The sequence below is a fragment of the Scardinius erythrophthalmus genome (genome assembly GCF_964197995.2).
Source record: "Scardinius erythrophthalmus genome assembly, chromosome: 3".
Classification (NCBI taxonomy): Eukaryota; Metazoa; Chordata; class Actinopteri; order Cypriniformes; family Leuciscidae; genus Scardinius; species Scardinius erythrophthalmus.
Genome location: NC_138223.1, coordinates 58,971,759 through 58,985,244, shown reverse-complemented (window position 1 = coordinate 58,985,244; position 13,486 = coordinate 58,971,759). Strand labels below are relative to the sequence as shown.

Below are 13,486 nucleotides of genomic sequence, written 5' to 3'. Positions count from 1 at the left end.
CTTATTGTAAAATTGATTTCATTATATTTGCTATTAGTATTATCTATACTGCAAAATCCTAATGTGTTTATTCACCTGTGTGAGTGTAATGTAAAATACAGGACAAATCCGACAAACCCATATTGATTTGATTCAGGATGCTTTATTTTACCTTATACGGGACGATCTAGTATTTTACGGAACGGATGTCAACCCTAGTCACAGAACAGATTGTGTGTGTGTGTTTCTTTCTTGTATTTCCTTTAGAAATGAATATGAATCATGTTTGTGTTTTATAGTGTGGATCATTGTGGAGAGTTCAGAATGACAGCAGGATTACGCAAATGTAGGTCTACACACAAAATCATTTAGTGATTTATTGTTGATTGTGTCATTTAGTGAAATGTTTCTCTTCTTGTGTTCAGATGCCTGTGATCTCACACTGGATCCAAACACAGCACACGCTCAGCTCATTCTGTCTGATGAGAACAGGACAGTGAAGAGTGTGTATGAGCATCAGTCGTATCCTGATCATCCAGAGAGATTTGATGTGTATGAACAGGTTCTGTGTGGAGAGAGTCTGACTGGACGCTGTTACTGGGAGGCTGAATGGAGCAGGAGAGGTGCTGATATATCAGTGACATATAAAGGAATCAGCAGGAAAGGAGAGAGTGACTGTGTGTTTGGATTCAATGACAAATCCTGGAGTCTGCTCTGCTCTGATAACAGATTCACTGTCCGTCACAATAATAACAGAACTGTTATTCCTCCTGTCCATTCAGCCTCTAAGAGAGCAGGAGTGTATGTGGATGTGTCGGCTGGCACTCTGTCCTTCTACAGCGTCTCTGACACACACACACTCACACACTTACACACACTGAACACCACATTCACTGAACCCGTTTATGCTGGATTTAGACTTTATTATAACTCCTCAGTGTCTCTGTGTGACATTAAACAGCGTTCTGAGAGAAACAACAGTGATACACACACAACCGGGTGAGTGAAATATACTGTGTCTTAGTGAAGAATTTTTCCAGACTGTGAATAATAGTTCAATCCTCTATTCCCTTTCAGTCGAGAACGTCAGACGTAGTTGAAGTCAACTGAATGGGATCACGCTAGGAAGCCCGTCTTCTTCGAGTACTATCGAATGAGCCAATGCAAATTGGCGTGCGTGATTCGTATCACACACTCCGCCCCCGCGGCACAGATATAAATACGGAAGTGGATGCATGCACTAGTTGCTTTTTGCTTCGGAGCCGATAGTTTTTGATGTCTCTGAAGAGTATTGTTGTATACAACGAGCAAATGTGTCGTTGTTCTTCTGGAAAAGACTCTCCCAGTGCTGGTGATTTCTACAGCGCAGTGCAGCGGTCGCAAGCTTTTGAACTCTCAACTGCTTATTTAACAGCATCAAATATCTGTGTTTGTTGACGGCTGGTTAGAGGGCGGAAAAATTTGTGCTTCACTGTTTCAGTTCACTGTACAGGTCATTACCCTATTTGCTCCGGCACAGGTGATGAGTCCCATTTCCTGAAAGAGCAACATGGGTGCGTTTGCATCTTTTTCAAGATGCCATTCCACCCGTGCATTTCTGGATGCAATCGTTCCCTGTCCTCCCAAATGAACGGTCACAATGGTTGTATCACGTGTTTGTAGAATGTATATATATATATATATATATATATATATATATATATATATATATATATATATATATATACATATGTATATACAGTACCAGTCAAAAGTTTGGAAACATTACTATTTTTAATGTTTTTAAAAGAAGTCTCTTATGCTCATCAAGCTTGCAGTTAAAACAAAACAAAAAAAAAACAGTAATATTATTACAATTTAAAATAATGGTTCTCTTTTTTAATATACTTTAAAATGTAATTTATTTTTGTGATGCAAAGCTGAATATTCATCAGCAAGTACTCCAGTCTTTGGTGTCTTATGATCCTTCAGATATCATTCTAATATGCTGATTTATGATCAATGTTGGAAATAGTTGTGCTGCTTAATATTTTTTTTTTATAACCTGAGATACTTTTTTCAGGATTATTTGATGAATAAAAAGTTAAAAAGAACTGTATTTATTTAGAATAGAAATATTTTGTAACAATATACACTACCGTTCAAAAGTTTGGGAACAATAACTTTTTTTTTTTTTAAGAAATTAGTACTTTAATTCAACAAGGATGCGTTGAATTGATAAAAGGTGATGGTAACGATTTATATTGTTAGAAATGTTTTTATTTTGAATAAATGCTGTTTTTATGAATAAATGCTGTTAACGTTTTACTCAATGAATCCTGAAAAAAGTATTCCAAAAAATATATTAAACAGCACAACTGTTTCCATCATTGATTATAACTGAGTATCAAATCATCATATTAGAAAGATTTCTGAAGGATCATAAGACACCAAAGACTGGAGTACTTGCTGATGAAAATTCAGCTTTGCATCACAAAAATAAATTACATTCTAAAATATATAAAAAAAGCGAACCATTATTTTAAATTGTAATAATATTTATTTATTATTATTTTTTTAACTGCAGGCTTGATGAGCATAAGAGACTTCTTTCAAAAACCTTAAAAATAGTAATGTTTCCAAACTTTTTACTGGTACTGTATGTATAATATATATGTGTATATAATGTATGTGTATATATGCAGCATGCTGAAGCAGCTTTTGTGGATAGTTCATGTTCTCATTGTGAGGATATGACTATTGTGGTGTTGAGATCGAGACTTGCCTTCATGCGTGAAGGTGGAGTCCCCATTACCACGCCCCGCTATGGCGCCGTGTGGGATGGGTGATCAGAGGATCATTGTGAGGCTTCCCCGCCCGGTAACCAATCCCTGTGGGCCCGTCACTCCTCTATCACATTGCAGCCGGTGGAGCCCCCCGTTGAGGGCGCTGGTCCCTCTGTAATGGACTGACCAGCCGTTTCATTCGGGCCTCTACAGGGGAGGGTGAGTTGACCTCTGAAAATGATGACTCGGCTGTGTTATCTCCCTCTGGGAGTGTAACTTTGCCCGAGTCAGATCCAGAAACGTTAGCTATGCTGAAGGTTTGGTTCCTGGTCTCCCCAATTTCCCAGGTTGGGCTGGTCGTTGATGCAGAGGAGAACTGCACCCATCAGTTTTCTGCCGCCCAAGTGCAGACTGAGGCCATTCGGCACATCCTGCCCCTGCAGCCCGCTGCTGCCACCCCGCCGCCGATGGCAGTTCCTTCACCTGCTTGTCTCTGAGGGTGTTCCCCTGCCGCTGCTCACGATGCCCAGCCTGACCCCAATCGGTACCTTCAGACTCGGCTTGCGATTCATTTAACTCGGCTGCCGCCCAGGCTCAAAGATATTCATCATACCTAGGTGTTGAGCAGAGATGCTCCTAAAAAATTTGTGAGGTTCATCAAACCTAGGTGTTGAGCAGAGCTCCTGTCCTGTGTGTGTATGCCGCAGTCTTACTGGTGAAGGATAGTGAAGGCTAGCCGTTCCCTCCAGCCGTTATGAAGTCTGGCTTACAAGAGCCCGTACTACATTGTACCCTTAATGTGTGGTGGGTTACGACCATCTTGGATCTGTGTCAACTGAAACTGGCCCTTTTTTGAAAGCCTCCGTTCACTTGAACACAGAATTGCATTTTCAATGCCCCGTCCCCAAGCTTCGTCTGCAGCGTTTGACCTGAAGACGTGTACTTCAGATCTCTATCCTTCCGCTCCACAGGCCTCCTGTGTCCACTAATGTCGGCTGAGGGGCCACAAATAAAGGGCATGCAGTAAAAGAGGTCTGGGCGCCCTCTGACTGCATTGTCATTCATTGCCTCGAATTGCTTACAGTTTCCTCACTTCGAGACACCACTGCTCAGCGAGCATGTACTGTTCTGACAACATTGAGTCCGTCGAGCTGCACTCCCCTCGCATGTTGCAACTCACCCGCCTCCTCCTCTTTGGAGTCAGAAGCTTCTAAGATCGCTCCATTCCACTTATTTCTGATGGCTTGCTCAATCGTGCCACTGACAAGCCTCACGCAACCTCTGGTTCAGATACAGTGGAGACTCCGTCCCCAGCTGGCCAGCTGTTTGGGACCACTTCGGGGCCGCACAGCCACGTCTGTTGCCCCTCCGGACTTATCCCTCCGCCAGTTGTTTCTTCTCCGTCTGAGTGGATATCCCTCAACACAGAAAGAACTCCCACGCAGAAATGCGTTCCTCAGTGAGTCTTGCACTACGGTGCTAAAATCAGGAAGAGATGGAGCAGGTCTTGCTAGTTGCCCCTTATTGGCCCAACCAACCTCTCCTCTCGACAGCCTTCCTGACTCCTTCCTCTGAGCACCTTCTCACCCGCGTCTAGACCTTGGAGAGTTCCAGGTCTGGTTCTAAAAAGAATGGGACGCGGAGGTTCTGGTTACTACCGCAATAACTTTTATGCCATAGAGACCATCACTTCTGTGAGAGCACCCTCTCAAAAAGAGGCTCGCTCCCCCTTCTCTCCGTGAGGAGATCCCAAAGGTGTTCGATCACTTCAGTGCTTCCTTCCTGCTAATGGTTGGAGTGAGGCTGTCTCTTCCACCTCAAAATGTTGTGGCCTCTGTACTGACGCACATCATGATGCAGTGCCTTGGGGAGTGCAAATTGATCGTCAGGTCCCTAAGGCGAGCAAGGGGAAAAAACTGAAATCTCTTTACCCTATTGGGACTTATCTCTGGTACTACTGCACTGCAGAGACCTCCCTTGAGCCCTACAGGCAGTGAGTTAAAAATTCTGTTCTTAAAGAAACAGTTCTCCTGCTTGTTTGGTCTCTTTCTAGAGGGTAGGGCATTTTCAGTCAACGAATCGTGCCTGGAATTCGGGCTGGCTAACTCTCATTACCATGAGACCCCGGCCTGGACATGTGCCCAAAGTTCCTACCTCTCCTACGGGACAAGGTGGTGAGCCTGCAAGCGTAAGCCTGCAAACCCCGGAGGAGGCAGACCCAGCCCTGGCTTTTCTCTGTCCGACAACTTCAGTACGGTTATACGTGATCAGAATGCAAAGCCTAGACCTTAGACCAGCTCTGTCTGTTACAAAAACCAGCAGAAGGGAAGGCTGTTTCCAAGCAGAGGTTGGCCCACTACAAGTGGTTGCCTTTGTCTTGGTGAGAAAGTTTCCCAAGTTGCACGTGCCCACCTGGGCGGTGAGCTCCTCCTAAGCGAGGGTATTGCTCCCCCCTAGGCGTTGACACAGAGTGCCTCACTGAACAGATGTTAAATAGAGTTTGGGGCTGGGTGACACCTAAATACTTTTGCTAGAGAACTAGCCTATGTGTCGAACCGTTGCTTCCCGTGGGCTCCCTTCACATAAAGCCAGTTTCAATGTAAGCACGGTTCGAAGTGTCATTCCCCTCCTATGGACTGGATATGTGTAGCCTGGCTAACATCAGACCTCTTCTCATTGACACGTGGTCTGGGAACCACATGTTCATTTTCTCGTATTTGAGGCGTGTTTTACGAATGCCCAGAGCCATTTATTGCGCCTGCACGTAGTTCATAGCCTATCGTTTCAATTATACCAGATGACGTATGTAGAGCGACATAAATTTGACGAGAAAGAAGACGAAATAAACTTGCGATAAACACTAGATAAACACTATCTAAGGCTGCATCTTTGCAGGTTTGCAGATGGTTGCAGCTCTAGATGGCGCTTTCCATAGTGGATCCCATTCAGTCGACTACGTCTGATGTTCTCGACTGAAAGGGAACGTCCTGGTTGCGTATGCAACCCACCATTCCCTGAAGGAGGGAACGGAGGACGTAGTCCCTTTAGCCACTATAGCTGGACCACCGCAGTTACTCTAGGCTCCTACTCTCAGCGTAAAGCAACTAGTGCGTGCATCCACTTCCGTATTTATACCCGTGCCGCGGGGGCTGAGTGTGTGATGTGAATCATGCACGCCAATTTGCATTGGCTCGTTCAATGGTACTCGGCTCTTTAGAGTGATCCCATTCAGTCGACGTCGACTACGTCCTCCGTTCCCTCCTTGAACACGCAACCAGGACGTTCTTCATACATCACTAAACACTAGAGATGCACCATATTGGATTTTTGCTGATAATCGTTATGCTGATATTTTACAACATAATGTATTTTGGCCAATACCAATATATAGATATTTTTGTTTTTCTTTGTTTATGTAACCAGAGCGGGATTTTAGTTATAATTAAATCCAAATAACAACGCCACCCTGGGATTTGCACCCAAGGAAATACAAGGAGGAACACAGTGGTGCAATGAAAAGACAGAGACATGTTGTCCAATTTATCAAATGAATAATTTTATTCAAAAAAATACATAAATAACTAGAATCATCTTAATCATGATATAAATCACTAGCAAGTTTATTATAACAATAATGTTAAAAATCACAACATTAAAAGAACATTTCTCCAGACATCCGTAATGCGGAGGCCAAATCAAGTCAAACCAACCTCACAAAACAAAAGAAAACACTATACCTTCCCCACCAAAAAATATAAAACAAAAATAGTTAATTTACCAAAAAGAAAGAAACTGTAAAGCTAGCTGGAAGAAATTCCGGCTAGCCCTAAGGGGGCGGGCATGACAAAGCCTACTTTCTAGTGCCTCCTGTCTAGGCAAGGCAAGGCAAGACAAGTTTATTTATATAGCACATTTCATACACAATGGCAATTCAAAGTGCTTTACATAGAAGAAATTAAAATAATAAAAATAAATAAGAATAATTAAAACAGTTCAGAAAAATAAAAAATAACATACAGTACAGTACAAACATTTGGCCGAACATTGGCACAGTGCTCATTCAGTAAATGCATAATTAAACAGATGTGTTTTGAGTCTGGATTTGAATGTGACTACAGTAGGAGCACATCTGATCTCCTCTGGAAGCTGGTTCCAGCTGCGGCTGGCATAATAGTTAAAAGCGGACTCGCCATGCTTTGAGTGAACCCTTGGTATTTCTAGCTGATATGATCCCACTGATCTGAGTGATCGGTTGGGTTTATATTCAGTGAGCATATCTGCAATGTATTGAGGTCCTAGGCCATTCAATGATTTATATACCAGTAATAATACTTTAAAATCAATCCTAAATTTAACTGGGAGCCAGTGTAAAGACCTGAGGACTGGTGTGATATGTTCATATTTTCTAGTTCTGCTCAGAATCCTGGCGGCAGCATTCTGTATGAGCTGCAATTGTCTTATGGTCTTTTTGGGAAGGCCAGTGAGGAGTCCGTTACAATAATCCACCCTGCTGGTGATGAAAGCATGCACAAGTTTCTCTAAGTCTTGTCTGGAAACAAAGCATCTAATTCTTGCAATATTTTTCAGATGATAGTATGCTGATTTAGTTATTGCTTTGACATGACTACTGAAACTAAGGTCTGACTCTAGTGTCACACCAAGATTCCTGGCTTGATTTTTAGTTGTTTGACCCCTAGTGTGAAGGTATGCATTCACCTTGAGAACTTCATCTTTGTTTCCAAATACAATGACTTTGTATTTGGAAACAGTTTTGTCTTTGTTTAACTGAAGAAAGATTTGACACATCCAACTGTTGACTTCATCAATGCATTGACGCAAGGTGTCAATGGGGCTGTAATCGTTAGGCGATAGGGCTAAGTAGAGCTGTGTGTCGTCTGCATAGCTGTGGTAAGCAATTTGGTTCTTTCTCATTATTTGGCTCATTGGGAGCATATACAGGTTGAACAGGAGTGGCGCAAGAATTGAGCCTTGAGGGACTCCGCATGTCATGGATGTCCACTCAGACTTATGATCTCCTATACTCACATAATAACCTCTCCCATCTAAGTATGACCTGAACCATTTTAGGACTATCCCAGAAAGCCCCACCCAGTTTTCCAGCCTGTCAAGAAGTATGTTATGATTGACAGTGTCAAATGCAGCACTGAGGTCGAGTAGTACCAGCACTGATAATTTGCCTGAATCAGTATTTAAGCGAATATCGTTTATTATCTTTATGAGCGCTGTCTCTGTGCTGTGGTGCGGTCGGAAACCAGATTGAAAATTGTCAAAATATCTATTCGAGCATAAGAATTTTTTCAGCTGATTGAAGACAACTTTTTCAATGATCTTGCCTATGAAAGGAAGATTTGAGATCGGTCTATAGTCGCTTAATATGGTCTTATCCAGATTGTTCTTTTTCAGGAGGGGCTTGACAACTGCAGTTTTCAGGGAGTTTGGAAAACTCCCAGAGAGAAGTGAGGCATTTACCACTTTTAGAAGATCTGCTTCTAAACTGTTTAACACACTTTTGAAAAATGATGTGGGAAGTGTGTCAAGAGCGCAGGTTGATGTTTTAAGGTGCTGTACGGTTTCTTCCAAAATTTTGCCATCAATTACTTTGAAGTCAGACATAGCAACTACTTTCTCAGGTGATCTGATCTGTCTGACCTCAGTGCAACTCAAGGATGTGCTGATCACCTTTCTGATATTATTGATTTTCTCATAAAAGAAAGAAGCAAACTCATTGTACTTGTTCTCTGAGAGCATTTCACTGGGAATCTGGCTTGGGGGGGTTGTCAGTCTCTCTACAGTAGCAAAAAGAGTGCGTGTGCTGTTTAAATTACTGTTTATAATATTTGAGAAGAAAGTCTTTCTAGCTTTGCCTAGTTCCATATTGAAAGCATAGATGCTGTCTTTGTAGATGTTATAATGGACTACAAGTTTTGTCTTCTGCCACATGCGCTCTGCTTTTCTGCATTGTCTTTTCATATTTTGCACTGCTGTTGAGTTTCTCCAAGGTGTTTTTTGTCTGCCACTCTTCTTCCTGACTTTAACAGGAGCAATATCATCAATTACACTTTTAACTTTTGAGTTAAAAGAATCAAGGAGAAAATCAACAGAGTCTGCAGATATGCTTGGTGTTAAGGATATAGCCTTCATAAATAGTACACTAGTGTTCTCATTTAAGCATCTCTTCTTGACAGACACAGATCTAGCTTCAGTGGCAGGAGAGATCAATATATCAAAGAAAATACAGAAATGATCAGACAGCGCTACATCCTTAATAACAATCGATGAAATGTTTAGACCCTTACTGATAAGTAAATGCACCAGCCCACGATTGTGTGTGGGTCCATGTACATGCTGAGTCAGATCAAAAGTTTTTAAAACACTTTTGATTTCTTTTGCCATATTGTTCTCTGCACTATCTATGTGGATGTTAAAATCTCCAGCAATGCCAAAAGAGTCAAACTCTGAAGTAATTGTTTATAACAGTTCTGTAAAGTCCTCAGTAAAGGCTGGAGAGTATTTTGGAGGCCTGTGAATAATGAAAAGTAAAATGCGTGGAGCACCTTTTAACACAATACCCAGATATTCGAAAGACAAGTAATTTCCAAATGATATTTGCTTACATTGATAGATATCTTTAAAAAGAGCAGCTAGACCCCCACCTCTCTTAACAGCTCTGCAGACACTCATAAAAGTAAAGTTAGGAGGGGCTGCTTCACTGAGGATTGTTGCACTGAAGCTGTCTTCTAGCCAGGTTTCATTTAGAAGCATAAAATCCAGGTTGTTTGTGGTTATTAAGTCGTTGACTAGAAGTGATTTATTTTTAAGTGAGCGGATGTTAAATAGTGCTAACTTAACAGACTTACTTTTCCCCACAGCAATATTAGTTTGATGTGTAATAGGCACCAGATTAGTTAGGTTTGCTGTACGGCAATTGAAGGCCTTAGACTTTCTATCATGTAATAGAACAGCAATAGAGAAAGATACAGGCACACTGGGTTCCCGCTTGTTCTGTAAACATTTGAGAAAGTTACTGTTATCAAAACGGGGACCCGACACATATCACTGAGAGCTGGTATCAGTTGTTTTTGGTTCACCTCGAGCAGATGAAGGAGGGTGTGGGCCCTGGCGTTGTGGCAGAGGCCGACGAGCAGCAAAGAGAGGCCTTCTGGAGGAGATTGGTCTGCACAAGTACCCCGTGATCCTGATACTCCTTGACGTCACCGCCAATGACGGGCAAAGAATCGGGACACTTATTGACCTGGCGTCTGACACGAATTATATAACTCATAAAGCTGCAAGCAAACTGAACCTCCGCAGTGAAGATGTCACACTGGTCTACATGGCGTCAGAGGGATGAAGGTGTCTGTTGCAACCAAACACTACCTCCTCAAGATCCGTATCAGCACGTTAAGAGGGACCCTCAAGTCTCATCTACTGATCTGCTACGGACTTGACAAAATTGCAGAAGTGCACCGACATGTTCCACCGAATAAGTTGCAGGAGATCTTCCCTGATGTTCCCCTCAAAGACCTCATTAGACCCAGAGAGATCCAGCTTCTGATCAGCCACAAAGAAGGCCAGCTGGTGCCCCAAAAAGTCCGCTCTATTGGCGACCTGGTGCTCTGGGATGGTCCACTCGGCAAGACAGTCGGGGGCACGAATCCAGATCTCTTCTAGGAAGTCATCCTGATGGCCCACATGTCCAAGACTCACTTCGCGAGATCTATGAGAACTGCAGCAGTCAAGTATCGAGAGTTTGCAACAGACCCAGGTCCCTGCCAGTATCCAGACCACTCCGAAGCTCAGTCTAGCACAGCCACCAGCAGCAGAGACTTTCTGAAGTGGTGGAGGTGGGAAAGTATTGGAGCTGCTTGCCAGCCGAGATGTGGAGGGTGTCGCTGCGGGAACTGCCAGCCAGGGGGTAAAGAAATGACGCTCGCAGAAGAAAGGGAGATGGAGATCGTGAGAAATGGTTTGACATACACAACTGGAGATGATCACAGCACTGAACCACACTGGCACGCTAAGTATCCGTGGACAGAAGATCCAGCAACTCTACCAAACAAAAAGAAAGCAGTAGAAGCAACATTCCTCAGAACTGAGAAGCAGCTGTCTAAAGAACCTGAGTGGAAGACGGCCTATACTGCGCAAATTCATGAGATGGTGAACAACAGAGCTGCACTAAAGCTGTCCAAAGACGTCCTGCAGAGTTGGACCGGGCCAGTGTGGTACATAAGCCATCTCATCGCGCCGAATCCACACTCAGTCTCCACCCCAGTCAGACTAGTGTGGAACAGCAGCCAAAAGTACAGAGGTCTCAGTCTGAACGACATCCTCATCAAAGGTCCTGACGTCCTGAACCCGATCAGAGCTGTCCTGCTGAGGTTCCGAACTGGTGTCTATGCTGCCCTTGGTGACATCCGCAAGATGTATAACTCCATCTGGCTGGAAGAACGAGAGGTCCACCTGCACAGATTCCTGTGGCATAACAGTGAAGATACTAAAATAGAGGATTATGCCATCACAAGAGTCAACATTGAAGACAAACCTGCTGGTTGCATAGCCCAAGTCGCCATGCGAGAGACTGCAAACTTGCCTTCATTCAGTCACTTCAAAGAAGAGAGACGTGTGCTGGAAGAAGATGCCTGCGTCGACAACATTCTGACTTCGCACAACAACCTTGACCATCTGAAATGCCTCACAGCCAACATCGAGCACATCCTGAAAGCTGGAGGATTCTACATGAAGCCCTGGGTCTACTCTTTTCGAAGTGGGAGGAAAGATCCCAAGAGTGAAATGCCCAGAACAGAGCCAAAGACTATGATTCTGCCAAACCAGCTGATGGAAGATGACAACAAAGCCCTTGGCCTTGGTTACACCATCGATGATGACAAGCTTCATGTCATGGTTGCAGTGAATTTTTCGAAGAAAAAGAGGAAGATGCGCCTTGGTCAAAACCTGCTGAGAGAAGAAGTTAGAAATAAAAATTTCTGATCCACTCACTAGAAGAGAGCTTCTAAGCCAAGTTTCTGGCCTGTACGACCCACTCGGCCTTGTGACTCCTGTAAAGCAAAAAGGTGCCATTCTGGTCAGGAGAGCTTTCCAAGAAGCTAAAGTAAGGTACTGCTTAAAAGACACGTGGGACGGTGCCTTGTCTGAAGGTCTCCGAAAAGACGCCACAAAGCTATTAGAAGAATATGCCGACCTGAGCCAACTTCGCTTCGCCAGATCCCTGACTCCACCAGATCACTGCGCAAAGCCCAGTGCCATCACGTTCTCTGATGGCAGCGAACACGCATACGGCGCAGTGATGTATCTTCGCTGGAGCTGCAGCCATGGTGTTGTTGTGAGACTGGTCGAATCCAAAGCCAAGCTGACCCCTCTCGACCACAGAGGCGATCCTGTGAAAGCTGAGATGTGCGGAGCCGTATTGTCAACAGAAAGCTTTCTGCTTACCTACCAGAAGTTAACCGCTGTCTGAGGCCATCCCCGGATCTGGTCTGATCCTGGTACTCCAGCTAGCTGCCAATCTTGCTAATGAGAGGCCCATCGACACCAGAGTTCAGAGCCGAGAAGAGCGCATCCAGTACATCACGCCGAACAACTTGTTGCTTGGTCGAGCCACACAAAGTGGAGACTTCAAAACTGTGGACTACACCATTTATCCATTTGAAAGACTCAAAGAAGTACAAACTATAGTCAACAATTTCTGGAAGTCCTGGAGCCAACTCGCTGGTCCGAACCTGTTCATTCGCAGTAAGTGGAATACTGCTGAAAGGAACGTTGCCGTTGGAGACATAGTTTGGCTCTGTGACCAAAACGCACTGAGAGGGCAGTTCAGACTTGCAAGAGTCGTCGGCGTGAATTCTGATTCCAGAAGTGTTGTTCGAGATGTTTATGTGAGGGTCTCTCTAAGCTCCAGCATTTCGGTGAGAAATCCAAAACCGGGTGCCAGAGATCCCGAATTGAATACCATTCTGTATCGGGACGTCCGGCGCCTTGTGGTCCTCGTACCGGTGGAAGATCAGGTCGGAGACCAGCCCACTTGAGTGCGATCTTTCCGGGCATCGCCACGTAAAAGATCGAGTGGGAGGTGTCGCGCTAACCCGGTGGAGGTGTGGCTGTCTTCCGTGTACCTGTCATTTCTTTCTCCTGCATGCCGCCTCCCCTGCGCTCGCTCTGCATGCCAGCCCGCACGTGACTGTGGTGCAGGCTCAACCAGGTGAATTGAATTGGGGAAATTAGAAGCTCGTGCCTAGTTCAGTGTTTCAAATACGCGCATTAATCATTTGACTGGAGGACGACGGACAAAGAGGTCGGTAGAGGCACAAACTCATTCACTGTGAGGAACTGGGACTTTTTGATTATGACGGGCTATCGGTGAGCTCACGTGGACTCTTCTTTCACAGACTCTCATTTAAATCCTTTGTCTGTTTTGATATTTAATGTGGTAAATGTGTTAATGTTACAGGTGAAGTTTGAAAGTAATTATTACTGCATGCTTTAAAGAGATACTGATAAACTGATAAGACCAAATGCTTAGACTGGTATAGTGTTGCTTGTAAAATGCAGAGTAAAAGACCAAGCTGTGTTGCCTGTAAAAATGCATTTGACCTTTCCTGTGTTAGGAAAATACCTGTTTATTTAAAATGTTTGTGTTTTCTTTTTTCTTTTATTTATTTAAAGGTTTTTCCCCTGTTCCATCTGATCCTACTACATTGCTACAT

The 13,486-nt window shown here is 43.8% G+C and overlaps 1 protein-coding gene across 1 annotated transcript in view; it reads left to right on the top strand.

The window, feature by feature from the left end:
- LOC308687555 (uncharacterized protein) overlaps window positions 1–13,486 on the top strand; it is a 100,705-nt gene that overhangs the window by 74,000 nt on the left and 13,219 nt on the right. Inside the window, exons 8-9 of the mRNA XM_081360161.1 lie at window positions 279–325; window positions 405–978. Coding sequence (XP_081216287.1) covers window positions 279–325; window positions 405–978 — 621 coding nt within the window. The remainder of the gene's footprint in view (window positions 1–278; window positions 326–404; window positions 979–13,486) is intronic.